Source organism: Heterodontus francisci, chromosome 24 (genome assembly GCF_036365525.1).
Source record: "Heterodontus francisci isolate sHetFra1 chromosome 24, sHetFra1.hap1, whole genome shotgun sequence".
In the NCBI taxonomy this organism is placed as follows: Eukaryota; Metazoa; Chordata; class Chondrichthyes; order Heterodontiformes; family Heterodontidae; genus Heterodontus; species Heterodontus francisci.
Genome location: NC_090394.1, coordinates 59,188,483 through 59,214,760, shown reverse-complemented (window position 1 = coordinate 59,214,760; position 26,278 = coordinate 59,188,483). Strand labels below are relative to the sequence as shown.

Genomic DNA, 26,278 nt, shown 5'->3' with positions numbered 1-26,278 from the left:
GTGAATGTAGATGGGGTGCCAATCAAGCAGGCTGCTTTGTCCTGGATGGTGTCGAGCTTCGAGTGTTGTTTGAACTGCACCCATCCAGGCAAGTGGAGAGTATTCCATCACACTCCTGACTTGTGCCTTGTAGATGGTGGACAGGCTTTGGAGAGTCAGGAGGGGAGTTACTCGCCTCAGGATTCCTAGCCTCTGACCTGCTCTTGTAGCCATGGTATTTATATGGCTACTCCAGTTCAGTTTCTGGTCAATGGTAGCCCCCAGGATGTTGACAGTGGGGGATTCAGCGATGGTAATGCCATTGACTGTCAAGGGGAGATGGTCTCTTGTTGGAGATGGTCATTGCCTGGCACTTATGTGGCACAAATGTTACTTGCCACTTATCAGCCCAAGCCTGGATATTGTCCAGGTCTTGCTGCATTTCTACACGGACTGCTTCAGCATCTGAGGAGTCACGAATGGTGCTGAACATTGTGCAATCATCAGCAAACATCCCCACTTCTGACCTTATGATTGAAGGAAGGTCATTGATGAAGCAGCTGAAGATGGTTGGGCCTAGGACACTACCCTGAGGAATTCCTGCAGTGATGTCCTGGAGCTCAGATGATTGACCTCCAACAACCACAACCATCTTCCTTTGCGCTAGGTATGACTCCAGCCAGCAGAGTGTTTTCCCCCCCCGATTCCCATTGACCTTAGTTTTGCTAGGGCACCTTGATGCCATGCTCGGTCAAATGCTGCCTAGATGTCAAGGGCAGTCACTCTCACCGTACCTCGAGTTCAGCTCTTTTGTCCATGTTTGAACCAAGGCTCTAATGAAGTCAGGTGCTGAGTGGCCCTGGCAGAACCCAAACTGAGTGTCACTGAGCAGGTTATTGCTAAGCAAGTGCCGCTTGATGGCACTGTTGATGACACCTTCCATCACTTTACTGATGATTGAGAGTAGGCTGATGGGGTGGTAACTGGCCAGGTTGGACTGGTCCTGCTTTTTGTGCACAGGACATACCTGGGCAATTTAACACATTGCCGGGTAGATGCCAGTGTTGTAGCTATGCTGGAACTGCTTGGCTAGGGGCGCAGCTAGTTCTGGAGCACAGGTCTTCAGTACTATTGCCAGAATATTGTCAGGGTCCATAGCCTTTGCAGAATCCAATGCCTTCAGTCATTTCTTGATATCACGTGGAGTTAATTGAATTGGCTGAAGTCTGGCATCTGTGATGCTGGCAACTTCAGGAGGAGGCAGAGATGGATCATCAACTCAGCACTTCTGGCTGAAGATTGTTGCAAATGCTTCAGCCTTATCTTATGCACTGATGTGCTGGGCTCCCCCATCATTGAGGATGGGGATATTTGTGGAGCCACCTCCTCCAATTAGTTGTTTAATTGTCCACCACCATTCACGGCTGGATGTGGCAGGACTGCAGAGCTTAGATTTGATCCGTTGGTTATGGGATCGCTTAGCTCGGTCTATCGCATGCTGCTTACGCAGTTTGGCACGCAGATAGTCCTCTGTTGTAGCTTCACCAGGTTGGCACCTCATTGAGGTATGCCTGGTGCTGCTCCTGGCATGCCCTCCTGCACTCTTCATTGAACCAGGGTTGGTCTCCTGGCTTGATGGTAATGGTAGAGTGGGGGATATGCCAGGCCATGAGGTTACAGATTGCGGTTGAGTACAATTCTGCTGCTGATGGCCCACAGTGCCTCATGGATGCACAGTTTTGCATTGCTCGATCTGTTCGAAATCTATCCCATTTAGCATGGTTGTAGTGCCACAGAACACAAAGGTATGTATCCTCAATGTGAAGGCAGGACTTCGTCTCCACAACTGTGCGGTGGTCACTCCTACTAATACTGTCATGGACAGATGCATCTGCGGCAGGCAGAATGGTGAGGACGAAGTCAAGTATGTTTTTCCCTCGTTGGTTCCCTCACTACCTGCCGCATACCCAGTCTAGCAGATATGTCCTTTAGGACTTGGCCAGCTCAGTCAGTAGTGGTGCTACTGAGCCACTCTTGGTGATGGACATTGAAGTCCCCCACCCAGAGTACATTCTGTGCCCTTGCCACCCTCAGTGCTTCCTCCAAGTGATGTTCAAAATGGAGGAGGACTGTTTCATCAGCTGAGGGAGGGCAGTAGATGGTAATCAGTCGGAGGTTTCCTTGTCCATGTTTGACCTGATGCCATGAGACTTCATGGGGTCCAGAGTCGACGTTGAGGACTCCCAGGGCAACTCCCTCCCTACTGTATACCACTGTGCTGCCACCTTTGCTGGGTCTGTCCTGCCAATGGGACAGGACATACACGGGACTGGTGATGGCAGTGTCTGGGACATTGTAAGGTATGATTCCGTGAGTATGACTATATCAGGCTGTTGCTTGACTAGTCTGTGGGACAGCTCTCCCAACTTTGGCACAAGCCCCCAGATGTTAGTAAGGAGGACTTTGCAGGGTCGACAGGGCTGTGTTCGCCGTTGTTGTTTCCTGTGCCTAGGTCGATGCCAGGTGGTCCGCCCAGTTTCATTCTTTATTGACTTTGTACGTAGTGGCTTGCTAGGCCATTTCAGAGGACATTTAAGAGTCAACCACATTGCTGTGGGTCTGGAGTCACATGTAGGCCAGACCAGGTAAGGACAGCAGATTTCCTTCCCTAAAGGAAGGACATTAGTGAGCCAGATGGGTTTTTACAACAATCGACAATGGTTTCATGACCATCATTAGACTAGCATTTTTTTTTTTTATAATTCCAGATTAATTGAATTCAAATTCCACATTCTGCTATGGTGGGATTTGAACCCATGTCCCCTGAGCAATACCCTGGGTCTCTGGGTTACTAGTCCAGTGACAATACCACTACACCACCTCTTCCCCATTTAACCTGTGCAACTCAGAGGTAGCAAGACTTGGACAACATCCAGGCTTGGACTGATAAGTGATAAGTAATAAGTAACATTCGTGTCACACAAGTGCCAGGCAATGACCAACTCAACCAAGAAAGAATCTAGAATCTAACCATTGCCCTTTGATGTTCAATGGCATTACCATCACTGAAACCCCCAACACCCAAGAGGGCTCACCATTGACCAGAAACTGAACTGGACCAGCCACATAAATACTGTGGCTATATGAGCAGGTCAGAGGCTAGGAATCCTGCAGCAATTAACTCACCTCCTGACTCCCCAATGCCTGTCCACCATCTCCAAGACATGAGTCAGGAGTGTGATGGAATACTCTCCACTTGCCTGGGTGAGTGCAGTTCCAACAACACTCAAGAATCTTGACACCTTCCAGGACAAAGCAGCCCGCTTGATTGGCACCCCATTCACCACCAGCGCACTGTGGTAGCAGTCTATACGATCTACAAGATGCTGCAGCAACTCACCATGGCTTCTTTGGCAGCACCTTCCAAACCGTGACCTCTACCACCTAGAAGGACAAGGGTAACAGATGCATGGGAATACCACCACCTGCAAGCTCCCCTCCAAGCCACACACCATCCTGACTTAGAACTATATCACCATTCCTTCACTGTTGCTGGGTCAAAATCCTGGAACTCCCTTCCTAACAGCACTGTTGGTGTACCTTCATCCCAAGGATTGCAGTGGTTCAAGAAGGCAGCTCACCACCGCCTTCTCAAGGGCAATTAGGGATAGACAATAAATGCTGGCCAAGGCAGCAACGCCCTCATCTCAGATAAATATAAAAAATCTTTTCTGACTCTAACCTTAACTGTTTTAGCAGCATTCCTGGAGTATGTGTATTTTAACAATGTTTTTTTTTAAAGCCACATTTATTTTCCATTTGTAGTTGCTCTGTGGTAGTGTTGACAGGTTACTCTGAACTATTGCAGTCTTCAGTTTTGTCCATTTTTGCTTCCAATAAACATACTTTACATCTTTTTGTCTTATATTTGTCATTGCTTCTCCACTAGCATCTGACCATTTAAGACGGAGCTAAAAACTTACATCATCTTCCCTTATTTCACATACATGACGATCCTTCAGTTTTTTTCAAATCAGGCAACATCTCGTCAAATGGTTCAGAGCACATTTATATGCATTTCTTTATGAAATAGGGAAGATGAAACCTTTCATTACATGGGTGAAAAATCAACAAGATAAATAGCTTCTAATAAAACAGTCACTGTTAAAGCTGTATGAGATAGGCAGAAACCTTGAAAAATGAGTGATTTAAATAATAAGTAATTTGAAATACAAGTTACATCTATATAGATTGATATCTCAATGAAATTTAGACTTACGTGAGCTAAAGCAATAATAATCCACAGCCAATCTGTACCGAAGTGTGTAAATTGTGATGTACAAGATAGAATTTCACCAATGACAACTGTTGTGTATTGTAGCATAGATCGAACGTTGTCTACAGAAGTCTGTGTCTTTATAGGACTAAAGAATAACTCAATTATATACATTATTTACAGTGTCCACAAGCCTATCTAGCTAGCACACCTCATGCTGCTTCTAGTTTCTTCCGAGTCGAACACCTAAGTGACTATTACATCAGCACTACAGTGGGAGGGGTTTACTCCCCACTGTCCCAAAACTAACCCTTTCAGGTCCTTGTACTACAACATCGACAAGGCTAACGCGTCTTCATTTGGCTATAATCTACATACTACATGCAAATGTCCTACAGCAATACCTCATAGGGAGCGATTATCTGTCTCAAACTGAGCTCGTCAACCGTCTTTCTTAGTAGTCATCCATGTACTGGCCCTCAAATCTAAATCAGGGGACACAATCACTGACCAACGCAAGCAAATGGCTCGCTGGGTGGAGCACTACCTAGAACAGTACTCCAGGGAAAATTTTGTCAGAGACCGCCCTCAATGCAACCCAGTCTCTGCCAGTCATGGATGAGCTGGACAAAGGTGACCGCGGTGACTGCAACAACTACCGAGGAATCTCCCTGCTCAGCATAGTGGGGAAAGTCTTTGCTCGAGTCGCTTTAAACAGGCTCCAGAAGCTGGCAGAGCGTGTCTACCCTGAGGCACTGTGTGGCTTTTGTGCAGAGAGATCGACCATTGACATGCTGTTCTCCCTTCGTCAGATACAGGAGAAGTGCTGCAAACAGATGCCCCTCTACATTGCTTTCATTGATCTCACCAAAGCCTTTGACCTAGTCAGCAGACATGGCCTCTTCAGACTACTAGAAAAGATTGGATGTCCACCAAAGCTACTAAGTATCATCACCTCATTCCATGACAATATGAAAGGCACAATTCAGCATAGCGGCACCTCATCAGACCCCTTTGCTATCCGGAGTGGCGTGAAACAGGGCTGTGTTCTCGCACCCACACTGTTTGGGATTTTCTTCTCCCTGCGCTCTCACATGCATTCAAGTCTTAAGAAGGAATTTTCCTCCACACAAGATCATGGGGCAGGTTGTTCAACCTTGCCTGCCTAAGAGCAAAGACCAAAGTACGGAAAGTCCTCATCAGGGTACTCCTCTTTGTTGACGATACTGCTTTAACATCTCACACTGAAGAGTGTCTGCAGAGTCTGACAGGTTTGCGGCTGCCTGCAATGAATTTGGCCTAACCATAAGCCTCAAGAAAACGATCATGGGACAGAACGTCAGAAATGCTCCAACAATATCGGCGACCACGCTCTGGAAGTGGTTCAGGAGTACACCTACTTGGGCTCAACTATCACCAGTAACCGGTCTCTCGATGCTGAAATCAACAAGCGCATGGGAAAGGCTTCCACTGCTATGTCCAGACTGGCCAAGAGAGTGTGGGAAAAATGGCACACTAAAGTCAGAGTGTATCAAGCCTGTGTCCTCAGTACCTTGCTCTACAGCAGCAAGGCCTGGACAACGTATGTCAGCCAAGAGCGACGTCTCAATTCATTCCATCTTCGCTGCCTCCGGAGAATACTTGGCATCAGGTGGCAGGACCGTATCTCCAACACAGAAGTCCTCGAGGCGGCCAACATCCCCAGCTTATACACACTACTGAGCCAGCGGTGCTTGAGATGGCTTGGCCATGTGAGCCACATGGAAGATGGCAGGACCCCCAAAGACACACTGTACAGCGAGCTCGCCACTGGTATCAGACCCACCGGCCATCCAGGTCTCCGCTTTAAAGACGTCTGCAAACACGACATGAAGTCCTGTGACATTGATCACAAGTCGTGGGAGTCAGTTGCCAGCAATCGCCAGAGCTGGCGGGCAGCCATAAAGGCGGGGCTAAAGTGTGGCAAGTCAAAGAGACTTAGCAGTTGGCAGGAAAAAAGACAGAGGCGCAAGGGGAGAGCCAACTGAGCAACAGCCCCGACAAACAATTTTTTCTGCAGCACCTGTGGAAGAGTCGGTCACTCTAGAATTGGCCTTTATAGCCACACCAGGCGCTGCTCCACAAACCACTGACCACCTCCTGGCGCTTACCCATGGTCTCTCGAGACAAGGAGGCCAAAGAGGAAGAGGACTGGCGGTTGGTTAAGGCGCATGAATTACTCAAAGTTGCAGCTTCATATTGTGTGACTGAGCAGTGATCTGCATGTACAAAATTGCCATTTTAAAATAGCTCACCCCATGCTGTGCGATTCTACTATTTGCAGCTCCAATGCACTGGAATACTACAGAGCAAAAGGGTGTGCAGTCATTTTGTGTCAGCTTGGTTCACCTGGTTATCACTCATTTTCAGATGAGATGTTAAACCAAGCTGATGTCTTCTGTTTCAGTTTTCCAGCCAGTGGATGACAAGTGGAGGCAAAATACTCCGTGGCACTATTCAGAGAATGGGGAATTCTGGCTAATGTTCTTTCCTCAACTCCAAACAGACTGGCAATTCATTTCATTTATTACTGCACTTGCCTATAGATCAACTAAACTTCAAAAATAATATATGGGTTCTTGAGTGCTTTGACATTTCTGCAGGATGTAATAAGACTATACATGAATCCAAGTCTGTTCTATTATTTCCACTGAAGTTCCCAGTCATAGCCTCAGCCAAGACAACTTAAAAGAGCAGCATGTCCTCCACCTCACTTTCCTGCCTGTCAAGTGGCTTAATTAAGGACTGAATGGAATGGAAAGCACTCTCAGATGAGAAGAAACTCGACCAAGAATACCAAAGGAGAATTAGATTGGATCATTTAATCCAAAGTGAAAGTGCAGTTAAACAAACAGGCATGTCCAACATTTCTAAAGCTTACCTTTCTTGGTATCTGTTTTTACATAGGGCTGCACCTTCTCTGACTTGAAAGTTTCACCTGAAATATCTGTATTCAATAACAAATGTCCGATTAGCTAAGGCTATTAAAATACAGCAAATATCATATCCAAATGTTTTCTAAATTTTGGGAAAATTCCAGTTTACGTACAAGAGTTGGTCACAAGACAAATTTCCAGTACTTTGTTCCTTTTAAAGGATATTATCTTTTATTTGGACAAAAAGACTAATTTTTGTTGCCATGGTACTGTTTGTCCACTAGTAGATGGGGTCTGAAATACCAACCATAATGGAAAAGACCACCAGTGGATAATAGCAATTGTTGGATAATTCAGTGTCTCAAATTAAATGTACAATCTTGAATGCTCTGCCTCACTATCAGTTCACTATCAGGTTTTATTATTATTTCTGCTGACACTGCACCACATCATCTCATCTGGTGACACTACAGCACATATATACAGCAACCTCTATTTGATTTTGAAGTTAACTGTTGTGTTGACAAGAGTGCAAAGTCCATTGATGGGATCAGTGGAGGCAAGCGCATTCACCCCTGTAGCTGGATCTCTCGGTTGTCTCTGGTTCTGTAGGTGAGCAGTGGGTGGTTGAGAAGAGCTGTAAGCCAACTCAATTACTTAGCTGTTAGTGTTAACTGATTTTGCCAGCACAGCACAGGGACCGAGCACAAACACATTTTTTTTAAAAATTGGAAGCTTCAGCTCCCAAAGGACATCCGAACATTTTTCCAAATAAATGAAAGATGTGGATAACGGAGGTACCTGTATAAGCCAATAGTGCAGTTGTTTTACACAGTATACCAGCACAACTTCCTAAAAAAGCAAATCAAAATTTGGGTTGACCCCTATACTACAAGCAAAGTAACTCTACATATTTACAAACATCTCTAACATAGCCTATATATTAGATATTTTAAAAAGATGATGGATCAGAACTTGAAATAATTTAAAAGGCAACAATTTTTTAATAATGATTTAATTTTTACCTCTAAAGCCTGGTTAGGGATATTGCCGTCATGCACATTGACAAAAGATCCTACAAGAGGAGTTTTGTTACTTATTAGAATATGCAGATAACACAGCTAAATGCAAACCTAGCCCATCTACTCTTGGGACAAGTAGCAGTATTTTAAGCAGAAAAATGGACATAAGTAAGTTTTAACAATCCTGGCATTTTCTAAAATAATGATTTTTTTTTTCCCCAGAAAGAATTTTGTTTTGCCAATCTTTCATTTTCTCTTCTCTCCCAACATCATGGCCTCATACTTGAGTACTGTTCTACAGTATCTAACCCAAGTGATTGTTACTCACATGCAAGTCGAGACAGTGAGTGTTTACAGGATGTGTGCCTGTATGTGATCACCACAGCCAAGGCTGATCTGATCCCACATCTACATGCATGTGTATTTTTCAATGTGTCCCTGTACAGCAGACAGAAATAGGATCCAAGGCTGACTTTTACCCTCTGTAGTTCAATGGTATAAAATCAAGCTCTGTTACTCCTATTGCTAATCCAGCTAAGACCAGATAACTCAGCAATCCTACTTACCAGTGTCAGTGTTTCCACTGACGCAAACCTTCTATCACCATTTTTAAACATATTTTTCCAACTCTACAAAGCTATGTACATCACTTGCAAATATTATACAATGCTACAGAACCAATCTTTTGCAAAGATTTAGTAGTTTTGACTACTATACATTTTGGTTTTAGTTTTTTAAAAATGTAATTCTTGCATGCAGAGCACTGATGGGGATGGGGGATTTAAATTGGGAGAGTTACAAAGCCCATTGTAATTTACTTTCAGCTTCACAAACAAATTACATGATTGCAGAGTATCCAACAGTGATTTTATCATAATGTTCAGTTCTCTTCCTCACACTGTTGGGCTAAGTTATCATTCTAATCAGCTCCTTCAAATCATACATTCATTGCTTAAAAAAAAAAATTGAGATTCTAGAAGTAAACACCTGTATAATACTAGTCTCAAATAAAGGCCCCTGGACAGTTCAGAAAATGATAGCTTTACCTCGCTCCAATTCCAATTGCAACTGATGTATCCAGATAAGCTGCAAAGAGCACTAAAACTGTAATTCCTCTTATGGCTCAGCATTTTACCCAATGAATACCCAAGTTAGACAGAATAAAAAGATTGCAGGTTTAATCTCTGATGTGTGCTGAGTGAAGTATCTCAGCCCAGGAAATAGTAAGGCTGCTACAGTAAACCTTAGGGCCCCTGGGTTAAGGAGGGAAAAAATCAGTTAAGGTTCCTGTTGACTATTTAGTGGTCATTGCTGAGATTGCATATCTTCAGCTATCAGGTAAGGACATACTCAAGCTTAGCTATAATGTAGATGGGCTGGTAAGATGGGCAGAGCTGTGGCAAATGGAATTTAATCCTGAGAATTGAGGTGATGCATTTTGGGAGGACTAACAAGGCAAGGGAATATACAATGGATGGTAGGATCCTAAGACGTGCAGAAGGTCAGAGGGATCTTGGTGTACTTGTCCATAGATCACTGAAGGCAGCAGCACAGGTAGATATGGTGGTTAGGAAGGCATATGGGATACTTGCCTTTATTAGCCGAGGCACAGAATATAAGAGCAGGGAGGTTATGATGGAGCTGTATAAAACTCTAGTTAGGCCACAGCTGGAGTACTGTGTACAGTTCTGGGCACCACACTATAGGAAGGATGTGATTGCACTGGAGAGGGTGCAGAGGAGATTCACCAGGATGTTGCCTGGGCTGGAGCATTTCAGCTATGAAGAGAGACTGAAAAGGCTGGGGTTGTTTTCCTTGGAGCAGAGAAGGCTGAGGGGGGACCTGATTGACGTATACAAAATTATGAGGGGCATTGATAGATTAGATAAGAATAAACTTTTTCCCTTAGCAGAGGGGTCAATAACCAGGAGGCATACATTTAAGGTAAGGGGCAGGAGGTTTAAAGGGGATTTGAGGGGAAAAAATTTCACCCAGAGGGTGGCTGGAATCTGGAACACACTGCCTGAAGAGGTAGTAGAGGCAGGAACCCTCAACATTTTAGTATTTAGATGAGCACTTGAAATGCCATAGCATACAAGGCTACAGGCCAAGTGCTGGAAAATGGGAATAGGACACAATGGACCGAAGGGCCTGTTTCTGTGCTGTATAACGATGACTCTAATTTCAATAGTACACTGCTATACTCACCAGGCGGGCCGTACACACTTGGAATCTCTACACTGCATGGTTCCACAGAATGTTTAGAATCAATTATTGAGATGTAGAATTCATCTTGTGACTTTAACTTTGCCTCTGAATTTGGGAGATTATCCACACTGTTCAATGATCCACAGCACAGGTCCTTCTATAATTACATACACATTAAATAGGAGGAACACACAAGTAAACTTGCTGAAAAAGTGATCAAAAGTTTTAGACTAATTTAACAAGTTTGTATAGAAATGTTTGGTATTACACAGAAATGCATCACCTCAACAGTGGGAAGTGCACACCAAAGCAAACCTCTCCTTAAACCTTAGAAATAGTCAAATACAATGAATGATAAATCTACTTCTTAATGCTGAATGTTTCAGGTTGTATGGCACACATTTTGATTGTTTGCTAATGTAAAAAAATTGCTCACTTTGTTCAACATCACATGGGTGATGGAATTGTTGGATGTCTTACTCTTCAATTTGAGTGACAATTCATTAAAAAAGATAACTTTTTTTTTGCTTGCTTGGACACAAATTTTGTGGCTGGGGATATTGGGGTTTGGGCAATGGGAGTCCGGGGTCAGCAGGAAATGAGGGACAGGGTTAGCCTCAGGCTCAGCATTTCCTGCAGAGCCAGAAACAGTCGCAACATGGTCAGTGAGAGCAGCACAGACAGATAGACGCAGCCAGTAAAAAAGGGCAAATGAAACCTGGGGACTTTACCCTGGGTAAATAGTGAAAGATTGTTTCCACTGACACAAATGTTCCATCACCATTTTTAAACATATTTTTCCAACTCTACAAAGCTATTGTAGATCACCTGCAAGTATGGAATCTGGATTTTAATTTCTGGGGGGCATACAAAGTGCCTTGTAGCAGATAGAGCTGATACCAGTCACTCCAACGGCACATAAATCATAGTCGTTATTAGTTATTTTTATAATAGTGTACAAAGGTTTGTTACTGGTTACCAGGTTTCTGGTGGTCAATTCTAATGGCTGATAACACATACTTGCTTTTTCTCCTCCACCACCTCAAGTGCTGGGAGCTCATTATCTTCAATTTGTTCAGATACTCCCAGTACAGACATCTTCAAAGATTTAGGATTATCTTCAACTGAAGTAACAGAGCAAAATGGATATGGTTCCAGATAAGGCAAATCAAATGTTAGTGATTCAAAATCCTGTAAAAAAAAAAAAAAAAATTGGTATATCTCTCAACAGGTTGTTAGCGATGTACAGAATTCTACATTGATTGCAATTGAATGTATACTAATTAAGACCCTAAGGTGAATGGCCAGCTTTATAGAATATAGTACTAGTGTTAAAACTGGAGGGGAAGGATGGATATATTGTATCCATATGTACATCATTTAGGATGGCGAGGGTGATGAATTAGCTCGTGTGTAGTGATTAGGATGGGAATGAATTGTTTTTCAATATGTTTAAAGCACTACAGAGATGAGGTTTTGCATTAGCTCCATATGTTTCGTGACTAGGAAGCATCATATGTCGTTAATAATTCCTATCCGATAATCCTTCAGAGGGCATAATTTATTATTCTAATTGCATAACTTCACGTCCGTGGTTAGAAAAGCAAATTTTGTACACCAGTTGATCCCTCCTTATTGGGATATTACTGGTCAGGAATGGGAAATGTGATACTAAAGCAGAAAGCAGTATTCAAGTTATGTTCTGTCATAGTACAAAAATTACCTTTTATACTCTCCTTGCAATGAATCCTTCAAGTTCCATCTCCAAGGCAAGTTGGGGATGTTCACAGTGCCACCTGTCACAGGCTTAACAACAGTGGACCTGCTGTCCAATGGTTCTTTCCACCCTTCAAGCCTTTGATGTGTCCTTTTCTACTCTCATATTTGTTGCTTTGTCCCACTGCAAAAGTGCATTCCCAGCTGTGAACAGGAACGGTTTACGGTGCTATGGACTTTTTGCCCTTTTACTATAGTGTACAGTATGAACATGGAGCTTTATACATCAGAAGCTTCCCCAGAAAAATTGTGGGAATACTTTTACTTGTTTAATATATATTGTTTAATATATTCACCCTTAAGTAAGCAATTTTTGGGAGTACTCGCTCCTCCCCAAGTAACTTAAAAATGGACCCCGCACTCCCACTAATAAGTATAATTCAAAATCCCCCTCCCAACCCACATTGAGCTGAAGCTGGACTCTAATGCCGCCCCCCAATCATTACTAACTTTAACAAATTCAGGCCTATTTGAATCCTGTGAGCAGTAACTCACCCCAATACTCAGGAGTAAATTGCCCCAACCCAGACATAGAACCAACTCATTCCTCTTCCAAGTGTCACCCTAAAGCAACTCAGTACCATCCCCATCTTACCTTTTGCAAGGTACCCATCCAAGAAGAAAACTGCTCTTCTCTTTCCCCCCGCCCCTCCCCATCCACAGAAATGGAACTGGGCTGACCCAGTGCAGTCTGCCCCACCAACACCAAGGGATCTTGGCCCTGGCAGTGCCAACTAATCCTTCCCTATCCACTATTACCCATCTCTCTCTTCTTTTTCTTGTCACCCCATCTTCTCATTCACCCACTGTAAAGAAATGTCTCCTAGCCCAGTGCCATATGCATTTAGATTACTCTTCCCTCACCGTACCCACTCCTGCCATTTTAAGTGAGTGGGCAAAAATTTGGCAGATGGAGTATAATGTGGGAAAATGAGATTGTACACTTTGGCAGGAATAGAAAAGCAGATTTAAAAGGCAAGAGACTTCAGAATTTTGCAGTACAAAGGGATCTGGATGTCTTAATACATGAAATCACAAAAAGTTTGCATGCAGGTACAGTAAATAATTAGCAAGACAAATGGAATGTTGGCCTTTATTGCAAGGGGGATGGAGTATAAAACTAGGGAAGTCTTGCTACAACTGTATAGGGCATTGGTAAGACCACACCTAGGAGGAGGGATATTTGCATTGGAGGCAGTTCAGAGAAGGTTCACCAGGTGGGTTTCTGCAATGAAGGGGCTGTCTTATGAGGAACGGTTGAGCAGCTTGAGCCTATACTCACGAGTTTAGAAGAATGAGAGGTGATCTTATTGGAATATAAAAGATTGAGGGGCTTGACAGGGTAGATGCTGAGAGGATGTTTCCCCTCATGGAGGAAATCTAGAACTGGGGGGCACAGTTTCAAAAGGAGGAGGATGAATATCTTCTGAGGGTCATTAATGTTCGGAATTCTCTACCCAGAAAGCAGTGGAGACTGGGGGCCGGGTCATTGAATATAACCAAAGCTGAGTTAGACAGATTTTTGATCTACAATGAAGTCAAGGGTTATGAGGAACAGGCAGGTGTGGGGAGTTAAGGCCACAATCAGATCAGCCATCATCTTATTGAATGGCGGAGCAGGTTCCATGGGCCAAATGGCCTCCTCCTGCTCCTATTTCTTATGTTATCTCCATCAATCCCTCCTCCCCTTACAATAGGCCCAGTTATCCCATTGCCTTCTAAACTGAAAACTGGATGTGGTCTTGACTTGCCTTGTGTAACACCACAGGAAATTTTTTTTTTTTTTTATAAACCATAAAATAAAACAAACATTACCAAAATACCACATTCCACAGCTATACAATGAAGATTAGCTCACCTGTTCATTGTTGCCTCCATGTGTTGGGGTATCTGATTTTTTGTTGTTCCCTTCTGCTATGAAGGATTTAGGTTTCCTGTCAAATGGGGTTGTTGGAGACTCCTTAATTTTTGATGGCACCTCCTTTACAGAAATTGGTTTTGATTTCAAATACAGGGCAGCTGGGTTAAACAGCTCAAATCCCTATAGCCAAAACCAGAAAGAAGTTATAACTAAAGATCAAAAAATTATTTTTTTTAGCTCACTGGAGTTGGACCAACATACACCAAAAACCAGTAACAAGGACTCTCTTGTTCCTTACTAATTTTTGAATGAATTTATCGCTTTCTCTTTACTCATTTTAAACTCATCACATAAGCCTCTTGCTTGGCGTCCCAATGTATTTTCCTTAAGTAGCAAGTGAGTTTGCTTTGCCCAACTGTCTGGTTTCCCATTTCAGCCACGCTGAGACAAAAGTACCATGCAGAAACCAGAAAGCTCTCACATCGTATGCTATTTTGTGAAATCTCCCAGCATCAGACTGAAAAGCACCAACTGGACAAAAATTCAACAGGTACCCTGGTCACCATTTTGGGCAAGGAATGGCATGTGTGTCAGCGGAATTTTAAAAAAGGACCATTTAGAACACATGGAGTAGTTCAAGAAAAGAAATTGCATTACCAATCTACCTGCTACAACGGCACCTACTGTACCTTAGCGGCGTTGTTTGTAAGACAGGGCACACCATGACCTGCTTTCTGAAGGACATCATTAATGTAAATATCTTCATCTGTAGAGGTATCGCAAAGGAACAAGTGCAATACATCCTTAATATATCCACAAATCAAGGCCACCAGTGGTTGTTTCCCACAGAATCTCAGGAATTGATTTTTAGCAGCAATGCTCCACTCATCCTGCCAAAGGAAAATTAAATCTCTAAGTGTTGCATCTGGAGAGACATCACACTTCATGGGTATCATGTCTGTAGGGCAAAAGCTTGTGATTGGTTGAAATGCAGACTTAATTTGTCTTATTACAAATATTTGTTTTGATTCATGTTTAGTCAAAGAATGAGTAAGCAGCAGAAAACAAATCAAATTGTCATTTTTGAATACAAATCAAATATAGATGTCAGGGTCCAATAGGTCTGAAAATTAGTGGTTGAAGACAAAAAAGTTTCAATTTGTTTTTGACAAGGAATTATTATAGCACTGTTAATGAAGCAAACTAGCTGAATAATGGCAATTTCATACAAATTTTTATACGTAATGGATAAAATTGCACTGCACTCAGAATACCATTTCATGAAATAAAAACAAAGTGCTGGAAATACTCAGGTCAGGCAGCATCTGTGGAGAGAGCAGCAGAGTTAATATTTCAATTCTGATGAAAAGGTCACAGATCTGAAACGTTAACTCTGCTTCGCTCTCCACAGATGCTGCCTGACCTGCTGAGTCTTTCCAGCACTTTCCGCTTATATTTCAGATTTCCAGCATCTGCAGTATTTTGCTTTTACCATTTCATGAGCCTTACCGGACAGCTGAAAATTGGTCTTATGGAGCTTCATGTTCTCAAATGTGCTTCATGAGCGAGTTCTTTCCCCACACACGATAGTGTACTTCTGAACTGTACCACAGGAACAACACTTTGCTGGGTTGCCGAATCTTTCAAAAGAAGTCGGCAAGTAACCCACCACCAACGTTTGCTTCCAGTCAATCCCAGCGCCACATATTCTTTAATCCCTTGTCAACCTCCTCCCCAAGTTTCTCATCCCTGCCATCTCGATCAACAATATCTTTCCTGTCGCTTGCCATGGTGCATGTTTTTCTTCACGAGTGCACAAAGTAGCTGAAATTAATTGAGAGCCATTGTTGAATACCGTACAAGCTTCCATTCTAATGCCCATCAAGTCCATCAACTTGCTTGATTATCGCATTCCTCGATGCTCCTCGACCGACCTCTTCGGTGCTCCTCGCTTGCCTCAAATAATCCTACTGACCTTGACCTCCCATTTGCTGCTCCAACTGGTCCTGCCCTCCCACCCTGTTACTCCTGAGCTGACCAACCATTGTTTGTGTCTCAGCACCCAGCTGATGTACTTCTCCAGATTTCAGCTGCAAGCTCCAATTGGACAAGCTGCAGCAGCCGAACCTGACAGACAACGTTTTGTTTTTCCTGCACCTGCTGCTCTGGCATCAGTTCCCGCTCTCAGCGGCCGTCAGTTTAACTGACGGTTGACCTTCTTAAAAAAAAAAGAACTGACAATTGCTGACAGCAGGAAAGACCTCCAGGCAGCTTCGTGGTTGGTTAGCTTTTAAAACAAAAATCAGAACTGTGAACTGACAATTGTGATTTTTTTTTTTTTAAAAAGCCCGTCTTTTAAGGTTGGAAAGGGGGAAGCCAAATGACGGGTTTCGAAACCTCAATAATCGGAAATCCGCCATTTGGTGAAAATTTCTCATCCCTGAAATGTAGAAGGAATTTTAATTTGTAGAATACCAAGTTCTAAATTAATTTACATACAACTTCTTTGAAGTGCAGTCACTATTGTTATGGTGAAATGTTAGCCAATTTTCCACACAGCATGAATTGAATAAACTTTTGGTGATGTTGTTGGAGTACTTAGAGCTTGAATTATTGGAATGGGCTTCATTGTCAATTTTATCTGTAAATGCTTTAGTTCCTCTTGGAGGTTTTACTATGCTGAAGGCACTATACAATTTCAACTTGATTGGCTTCTCTCCAAACAACAAATCTCTCTCCTCGTTTGAGTCCATCATCACCTCTGCTAAAGTACCAACACCATTCCATCTGCTCACCTGCCTGCAGAATGATTTCCAGGTTACCCACCCTCCTTCCTGCCCAACTGTTAGCAAGAGTTTTTACAGTCGCTAGCTTGCCTTGACTGCTTCTTGGCTTGTTAAGACATGAAAGAAAACAATGGGAGGTGCAGCAGAGTGAAAGGGAACAGGAGGCAAAGGGGAAGAAAAACAGTAAGATTAGAGAAAGCAAGAATGGAAAGAGATGCAGAAGTAGCAAGCGACAGATAAAAGCAGAAAGGGGTGAGAAGAGAAAAAGAGGTGCATACAACCAGAAATGGCAGAAGGGAGGGAAAGAGACAGAAGTGCAAGAGGAGTGAGAGATAGAGTGAGTAGCACAGTAAGAAAGCATAGAGACTGGTAATGAGGATGACAACAGGAGAAAGAGCACACTGATGGAACGATATAGTGGATAAGAACAGGAGAAAAATTGTTTTACCACAGATTACTCTTAGAACATAGGAAATAGGAGTAAGCCATCTGGCCCCTCGAGCCTGTACCGCCATTCAACTAGATCATGGCTGATCATCTACCTCAATGCCATTTTCCCGCACTACCCCCATATCCCTTGATATCTAATATCTAGGGATCTATTGATCTCTGTCTTGAACATACTCAATGACTGAGCACAGCCCTCTGGGGTAGAGAATTCCAAAGATTCACCACCCCGAGTAAAGAAATTCTTCCTCATCTCAGTCCTAAACGGCCTACTTCTTATTTTGAGACTGTGTCCTCTGGTTCCACCCACCCACCCGAACCAGGGGAAACAAATTTCCTGCATCAACCCCATCAAGCCCTGTAAGAATTTTGCATGCTTCAATGAGATCACCTCTCATTCTTCTAAACTCGAGAGAATACAGGCCCAGTCTCGCAATCTCTCTCCACAGGACAATCCCACCATCCCAGGAATCAGTCTGGTGAACTTTTGCTGCACTCCCTCTATGGTAAGGAGGCCAAAACCGTACACAATACTCCAGCTGCGGTCTCACCAAGGTTCTATACAACTGCACCAAGATTTCTTTACTCCTGTACTCAAATCCTCCTGCAGTAATAGCCAACATACAATTTGCCTTCCTAATTGCTTGTTGCACCTGCACGTTAGCTTTGTGACTTATGAACAAGGACACCCAGGTCCCTTTAGACATCAACACTTTCCAATCTCTCACCATTTAAGAAAGGCTCTGCATTTCTGTTTTTCCTACCAAAGTGGATAACTTCACATCTTACCACATTATAATCCTTCTGCCATGTTCTTGCCCACTCATGCAGCTTTTCTAACTCCCCTTGAAGCCTCTTTGCATCCTTCTCAACTCTCATTCCCACCTACATTTGTCTCATCAGCAAACTTGGAAATATTACATTTGGCTCCCCCCCCTCCCAACCAAATTAATATATTGTGAATAGCTGGGGCCCAAGCACTGATCCTTGCAGTACTCCACTAATCACAGCCTGCCCGTCTGAGAATAACCCATTTATTCCTAGTCTCTGTTTTCTGCCCATTAACCAATTCTCAAACCATGTATATTACCCCCAATCGTGCTAGCTAATATCTTATGTGGGATCTTATCGAAAGCCTTCTGAAAGTCTGAACACACCACATCCACTGGTTCACCTTTATCTATTCTACTATTTACTTCCTCAAAAAATTACAACAGGTTTGTTAAACATAATTTCCCTTTCATAAATCCATGTTGACTCTGCCTAATCCTACCATTATTTTTTAAGTCTTAACTGGAGAGTTTGTAAACTCCCTCCTTAAAAAGGTCTTCCGCTGCCTGCTGCAGCATCATGCTGAAAAATATGGTGAATAGGGTCGGGGCCAGCACATCCCTGCTTCACGACACTGGAGGTACGGAAGGGACTCGAGAGGTTGCTGTTTTGCTTGGCTTGTCCATACTGATTTTCATGAAAGTGCTTCACCATGGCCAGGAACCTAGGTGGCCATCCAAGTTTCTCAAGGATTTTCCAAAGTCCATTTCTGCTCAATGTTGAATGCCTTGCGGAGGTCTACGAAAGTGACATACAAGCCTTTGTTTTGCTCACACCTTTCTTGGAATTGTCTAAGTGCAAACACCATGTCTGTGGTGCCTCTGTTTGCTCTGAAACCACACTAGCTCTCTGGGAGATTTTCTTCCACAATGGTAGAAGTATTCTAGTGAGGATCTTCCCAGCAATAGAAAAAGGAGGGTGATCCCACAGTAGTTGGAGGAGTCTCATTTTTCTCCTTTGTTTTTGCACAAGGTGATAACATCACGAAGATCCAGTGGAATCCTGCCCTGTTCCCAGCAGGCTGTGAAAAACTCAGCTTGGTGCATAGGGCAGGGCCACCATGCTTCAGGTGGAATTCCATCAGATCCAGGACTTTGCTGTTCTTTATCTGGTTGATGACAGTCACAGTTTCCTCCAGAGGTGGGCTCTCATCGACTGACGGCAGTATCATGCACTGGGAACTTGGCACTGAAGAGAGCTTCAAAGTGCTCCGACCAGCAATCCAGGACTAACTCCTTGTCAGTGTGTAGGGTCTTGCCACCTGCCCTCCTCAGAAGGTTTTGGGTTTGATGTGCTGGTCCATAGACAGATTTTAGTGCTTCATGGAAACTTATGCATCAGCGTACAGTTGGACTATTTTCCACGAATCATTCCACCAATCATTTTGGTTGTTCCTCAGTTTACATTGAAGGGTGCTGCATGCTTGATGGTAGGCTGTCTTTTTCTCTTGGCTGGCTGGCTGAGCCTGCTGAGATGACTTTTTTTTATTTTTAGCAGATCTTGAATTGCCTTGTCATTTTCAACAAACTAGTCCCTATTCTTCTTGATTTTGGGTCCAATGACCTCGTTGGAACTATCCAATTCTGCAGCTTTGATGTGATCCCAGAATTCTTCTGGAGTGGAATCAGCAGCGAGATCAGGATGTTCCAGTCTGATGGAAGCCTTTTCAACCTCAGGCGTCTCCAGACTCACACAAAGACACAAGAAAAACTCATCCATGAACTTCTTTTCGCTAATGACGGTGTCAGTCAGTCAGACCTGCAACGTATAACATATTTTTCCAAGGCAGCACAACTCTGAACTAAAAATCAGTTTAAAGAAAACTGAAGTCCTATATCAGCCTGCACCCCAAGAATATAGACCACCAAGCATCATCAGAGGGAACCGAGCTGAATGCCATCAAGCAATTTACTTATTTGGGGAGCGTCATCTCGTTTGATGCCACCATAGCCAAGGAAGTGGACAATAGGCTCTCAAAAACAAACAGTACATTCAGCAGACTCTACAAACATGTATGAAGCAACCACAGCCTCAGAACACAGACCAAACTCAGTGTACAAAGCCATAGTCCTCACCACTCTAAATGGCACCGAGTCATGGGTCCTATACCGCTGTCATGTACGCCTTCTAAAGCGCTTGCATCAGCGCTGCCTCCGCAGCATTCTCAAGATCCGCTGGCAGGACCGCATCACAAACACTGAAGTTCTGGAAACAGCCAACACCACCAGCATCGATGCCATCCTCCTGCAAAGCCAACTCCATTGGGCAGGTCACGTTGCCCGGATGGATGACAGTCACCTGCCTAAGATAGTGTTGTATGGAGAGCTGACCACGGGTAAAAGAAACAGAGGGGCTCCATACAAAAGTTTCAAGGACTCCCCGAAGAAGTCCCTCTCTGTGTGCCACATTAACCATTGCCAGTGGGAAGCACAGGCCATAGATCGTGATGCCTGGAGATGCTACATCAGGAGGGCTACAGACACCTTTGAGACGGAGCGAAGAACCAGCATGAAAGAAAAGGATAGATCCAATTGCCCCCAGCAGCGACTACACCTTCACTTGTACCCATTGTGGGAGAATTTGCCAGTCACGGATAGGCCTGACTAGCCGCCAGCGGGCCTGCAACCAATGACTACAACTTCCCCAAAATCTTCGTCTGAAGAAATGCCAAGAGAACTGGAGGGTTTGAGAGTTGTGAAATTACATAGATTTTAGATGATATTTAGTGAACGATGGCTATATTGTTTGAGTGAGTCACAAGTAAAAAGTGAAAATATTCAGTTCCAGAGCTTCAGAATCTTTCTCCAACAGAATGTGTGTCCACCTTGACCCCTCCCAAGAGTTGGCCACCACTAATTCTGCTCCATTCCAACACAGCACCTCTAATTTTTCTTCCTGATTCTTGCAATCACTGACAGCAACAAAGTGGCGTACAAAAATGGGAAGCAGACTTAGGGAGGACAGACTTGCAAAAGGAGTTGGACAAAAAGAACCAAAAAAAAAAAAAGCCAGCCAAAAAAATGTGTGGGTGCGCACACAATACAGACAATGAATTAAAGTGGGAAAGAAACAGTTATAGGGGAGTTTCTCTTGTGCGAACAGTACCATAGCTGTTGCTGGTTATAGAACAGTGTATTACATAGCATGACACGATTAGAAAAGTGCATCTGCTGACACTTCTGATTATTGCTCATGAAGATCAGAGAATGAATTATAAATTGGATTTCTCCATAAAATATGCTTCAGGTTAGACAAAGTATTTCCCACAAATGAACTGCTAAAATATGTGTATATTAAAAATATCTATTCACACTGCCATTATAAATTCCTACTTCCACATTTATAATAGAAACTACTTATGCAAATTTATATTGCAATTGTACACAGTTTTACATCTGTACTTTGCGAATAGCTGCAAGTTTTGCTACTGAATGATAAATAACACCAACTCAAAGTACTAAGTCAAAAAGGGGTGGCACAGTGGCCATCACCGCAGCCTCACAGCTCCAGAGACCAGAGTTCAGTTCTGGGTACTGCCTGTGCGGAGTTTGCAAGTTCTCCCTGTGACCGCGTGGGTTTCTTCCGGGTGCTCTGGTTTCCTCCCACTTACCATAGACTTGCGGGTGGATAGGTAAATTGGCCATTGGCCGAGTGTAGCTAGGTGGTAGGACAATTGAGAGGTGGGGATGTGAGGGGGGAAAAAATGGGATTAATGTAGGATTAGTATAAATGGGTGGTTGATGGTCGGCACAGACTTGGTGGGCTGAAGGGCCTGTTTTTGGTGCTGTATCTCTCCACGACTATAAAATGAAGACTCAGTGAATCACTTTAGAATGGAGACTGAAGTACTGTACGTGTTCTGGTTGAATTATATGTGCCCTTTAACCCCACTTGACCATTTAGACTTCATTCCTTATGTAGAATACCATAGCAAGTCAACAAGGAATATTTAAATTGGGAAACTTTCCTTCAAACAATTAGATTGAAAGCAATTGTACTGGGTTCCAATTTTAAAACATATACAAAGTTGATTCAAACCACATTTGTCTTCTGCCCTACCTTAGATGGTTGTAGCCACATAAGTGTTGATGGAACTCCTTGGGCGGGAAGCTTTGAATGACAACATCTAAGAAAGACATAGAAACAATGTTAGGATTAGGAGATAGCAGGGTTCTTTTACTCTTTATAGGTATTTGGCTGGCAAGATCTAGTTTCAGAAAACATTTCAGATCATTAAATATCATATTTGTGTGTCAGTTCTGAAAGGGCAATTAGTAGATGCACAGGATGACTGATATCATTTTCATTGAGAAAAGGTTATTTTCAGTCCATTGTACCCAGAGGATAAAGAACAAAGAACAGTACAGCACAGGAACAGGCCATTTGGCCCTCCAAGCCTGCGCCGATCTTGATGCCTGCCTAAACTAAAACCTTCTGCACTTCTGGGGACCGTATCCCTCTATTCCCATCCTATTTATGTATGTCAAGATGCCTCAAACATTGCTATCGTACCTGCTTCCACCACCTCCCCCAGCAGCAAGTTCCAGGCACTCACCACCCTCTGTGTAAAGAGCATGCCTCGCACATCCCCTCTAAACTTTGCCCCTTGCACCTTAAACCTATGCCCCCTAGTAACTGACTCTTCCACCCTGGGAAAAGGCTTGTGACTATCCAGCGACCCGGGTTCAATTCCAGGTACTGCCTGTGTGGAGTTTACAAGTTTTCCCTGTGTCTGCGTGGGTTTTCTCCGGGTGCTCCGGTTTCCTCCCACATGCCAAAGACTTGCAGGTTGATAGGTAAATTGGCCATTATAAATTGCCCCTAGTATAGGTAGGTGGTAGGGAAATATAGGGACAGGTGGGGATGTGGTAGGAACATGGAATTAGTGTAGGATTAGTATAAATGGGTGGTTGGTCAGCACAGACTTGGTGGGCCGAAGGGCCTGTTTCAGTGCTGTATCTCTAAACTAAACTAAAACTATCCACTCTGTCCATGCCGCTCATAACTTTGTAAACCTCTATCATGTTGCCCCTCCACCTCCGTCGTTCCAGTGAAAACAATCTGAGTTTATCCAACCTCTCCTCATAGATAATGCCCTCCAGACCAGGCAACATCCTAGTAAACCTCTTCTGTACCTTCTCCAAAGCCTCCATGTCCTTCTGGTAGTGTGGCGACCAGAATTGCACGCAATATTCTAAGTATGGTCTAACTAAAGTTCTGTCCAGCTGCAGCACGACTTGCCAATTTTTATACTCTATGCCCCGACCGATGAAGGCAAGCATGCTGTATGCCTTCTTGACTACCTTATCCACCTGCGTTGCCACTTTCAGTGACCTGTGGACCTGTACACCCAGATCTCTGCCTGTCAATACTCCTTAGGGTTCTGCCATTTACTGTAAAATTTATTTTTAGAAAGTTTCAGATTAACCCAAGCAGAATCTGTTATATAAAATAGTATATATATTTTAAAAAGAAATATGCCTGTAGTTGTGTAGTAAAACATGTAGTTATTTTCTAAACATCACAAGTAACAAACAGCAAGTTTGTGACTATTAAAAGCAATACTGAAGAGATTCAGGGAACCTGGTGTACTTCTAAAGGAATCCAATATTGAAAGAACAGAATGCCACACAATGACCTCAAGTTCAAACAAAACTACACCTACTTTAACCAAAATGACATTCATCCTTTAAGACCTAAAACTTCCTTCAAGTGGGGATTAAATTTTTGGATTGAGCTTTTTCATTGATATTGTTCCTTACAATCCACTATTCCTACTACCAATGGTGTATATCCTGTTAGGTAGGTTTAAATGGGGCAATCGCTTCTTTCAGAATATTCAACATCTAACTCATTCCCTGGCCAACAGCAAAAAGAGTAATTGCTATGGAATGAGATGATCCAATTGAAATTACATATGCAACATTCTTCCTAATGAAAAGCAAGCGTTTTCACATTACCCAGATGAATGGAACCTCAAAAAACTGTAGCTAAGCAGACCCAAAGCAGGACAGAAGTACAACATAAAATAAGTTGTGCTTACTTGAGGAATCTTAGTCTGGACCTTTCCACAGAAGAAATATCTCCAAAGTCAACATAGTACACTTCCACTTGTTTCTCATCTAGCACCCTATGGATGATTACACGGTACCACCACACATCATCAGGGTTTCGCACACAACACACTTGTCCTGGCTGGATAAATGAATCTGGCATCACATAGCGTTCAGAGACCTCGTCATAGGAATAGCATCGTCTGAAAAGTAAAATAAAATTAACATTTAGCTCAACAATGTCTGTTCAGAATGACCATCTCTGGAACTGGCTAGCAGTCCTGCCTACAGCTTATGGCTAGGCTTTATTTATAAATGCATCTACAAATTTATTCACCCAAGGGCTTTTAAAAAAAAATAACGGACAGAGCCTATTCTGCTTTGGGTAGAGTACAGTTGAGCATTCCTCACACAACCCTGTAGGTAATAATGGAAGAAAGTGCTTAGAAAATTGATGAATTGCAAAGGAGTGTTCCATTAGGTTTACCCACCATCTGGCCCTTTGCCATGATGGAGTGGCAGTGTACAATAAAATAAGTATTTGCAGATCAGGAACGGCACACTCTTGCTTTGATAAGACAGCAAGGGTCACCAAGATGGAATTGTACTATTGAACTATAAGCATCTCAGTCCATCACCATTCATCCTTTAATTAACTTTCCTCAAAAGATGAAATAAAGTACTAAGAAAAATCTTGGTCTTGAGTTGGGCCCAATGTTCCCCAATCTGGGTCACCCAATAGAAACAAACATTATAAGTCACACAGAACAATCAGAAAGCAACTACAATAGGTAGTAGTAGTTTTGATATAGAAAAAAAATATTGAATTGGGGAATTTATTCCCTACATCATACTGTCCCTATTTACCCTACTCGGCATGATAGTTGACTTACATTTTAATTGTGGTTCAAATGTATCAGAAAGTCAGGAACAAGCCTTTTCATCAAAATGGGTGTTCACTGGATAATTTACAGTTATTCGGTTTCTATTTTAAGTTAAATCTTATAACATATGCTCTTTATTTAAATGTTTTACTTGTTTGGGGAAGGAAACAAATGAACAAATAGGACGATAAGGGGCTGAATTTTCCTGGCCCATTATGGTGGACTTGGAGGAGGAAAGTCCAGAAAATGGGGGGGGGGGTGCTCCCTGACGCATTCCTGCCACTCAGCACTCAGGGTGGTCTGGGAACGGAATCTGTTGCCCGCTCCAGGGAGGCAGGCGGGCAATGATGCTTAAGGCATTAATTAGGGACGACTTTGCAGCCTCACCAGCATTTTGCCGCAAGAATGGCCCCCCCCACTGCACGCAGAAGCTGCCAACTCAGAGCTAGAGGCTCCAACTCCAATCGCTGGGGCTGAGAGCTTGAAAGGCCACAAGTGTGGCCAAACCAATCCAGTGCAGGGGTTTTCCCCTCCATCCCCATGGACCTGCTGGCTGAGATTTTGCTTATTTCGGCACTATCTTGCAGCCCAGCAAGGGAGCCTCCATGCTGAAGCCCCTTGCAGTCCCCAACCTGCCTCAGTAGAGCCCACCTCTCCTGGTGTGGCTGCCGAGGCTCCAGAGCTGGTAGCCCTCCGATTGGGCCTGCAGCATCAAGTGCACCTGCCGTCCTTATTAGGACCACGATGTAGAGGCAACCAATTAGGAGGCTGCCTCCAGAAGATTGCTGAACCAGGCTCACTGCCAGCAAATAGGGGCTCGACCCCCCCATTTGGTCCCAAAGCCGGCAGCAAACTCCAGCCCAATGAGTCATTGGTAAAAGTATGTACCTCATCTCAATCATCAGATCCTCGAGCATCATAGAGGTGCAATTCCCATAGAAGCGGACATAAAACTGACTGGGCGAAGTCACACTTTCTACAAATACACAGACAAAGGAGTTTTCCTCCAGCTCTGGTAGCTTGTAGAGATTCCCATCCTGTATGGCATCCGGTGGAATCTCAATTTCTGGTGAACACTGGGTCTTCTTGATCTGTACATTAGGACAACAAACTATAAAATAAGGCCCTATTATCTTCCTTTTTACAGAACTCATTTTTATACAATTTCCTCATTCTACCCCCATATTCTTCCTCAACTGTAAGAGTTCAACTTCATCTTCACAAATTTCATTTCTTGGTC

General features: G+C 43.3%; 1 protein-coding gene across 1 annotated transcript in view; it reads right to left on the bottom strand.

Annotated features, from left to right (window-relative positions):
- The window catches only part of tdrd5 (tudor domain containing 5), a 51,534-nt gene that overhangs the window by 5,417 nt on the left and 19,839 nt on the right, over positions 1-26,278 (bottom strand). The window contains exons 10-17 of the mRNA XM_068056857.1: positions 25,927-26,129; positions 24,145-24,357; positions 22,161-22,227; positions 14,727-14,927; positions 14,035-14,217; positions 11,421-11,591; positions 10,401-10,557; positions 7,176-7,241 (exon numbers count right to left, since the gene is read on the bottom strand). Of these exons, the coding sequence (XP_067912958.1) occupies positions 7,176-7,241; positions 10,401-10,557; positions 11,421-11,591; positions 14,035-14,217; positions 14,727-14,927; positions 22,161-22,227; positions 24,145-24,357; positions 25,927-26,129 (1,261 nt within the window). The remainder of the gene's footprint in view (positions 1-7,175; positions 7,242-10,400; positions 10,558-11,420; positions 11,592-14,034; positions 14,218-14,726; positions 14,928-22,160; positions 22,228-24,144; positions 24,358-25,926; positions 26,130-26,278) is intronic.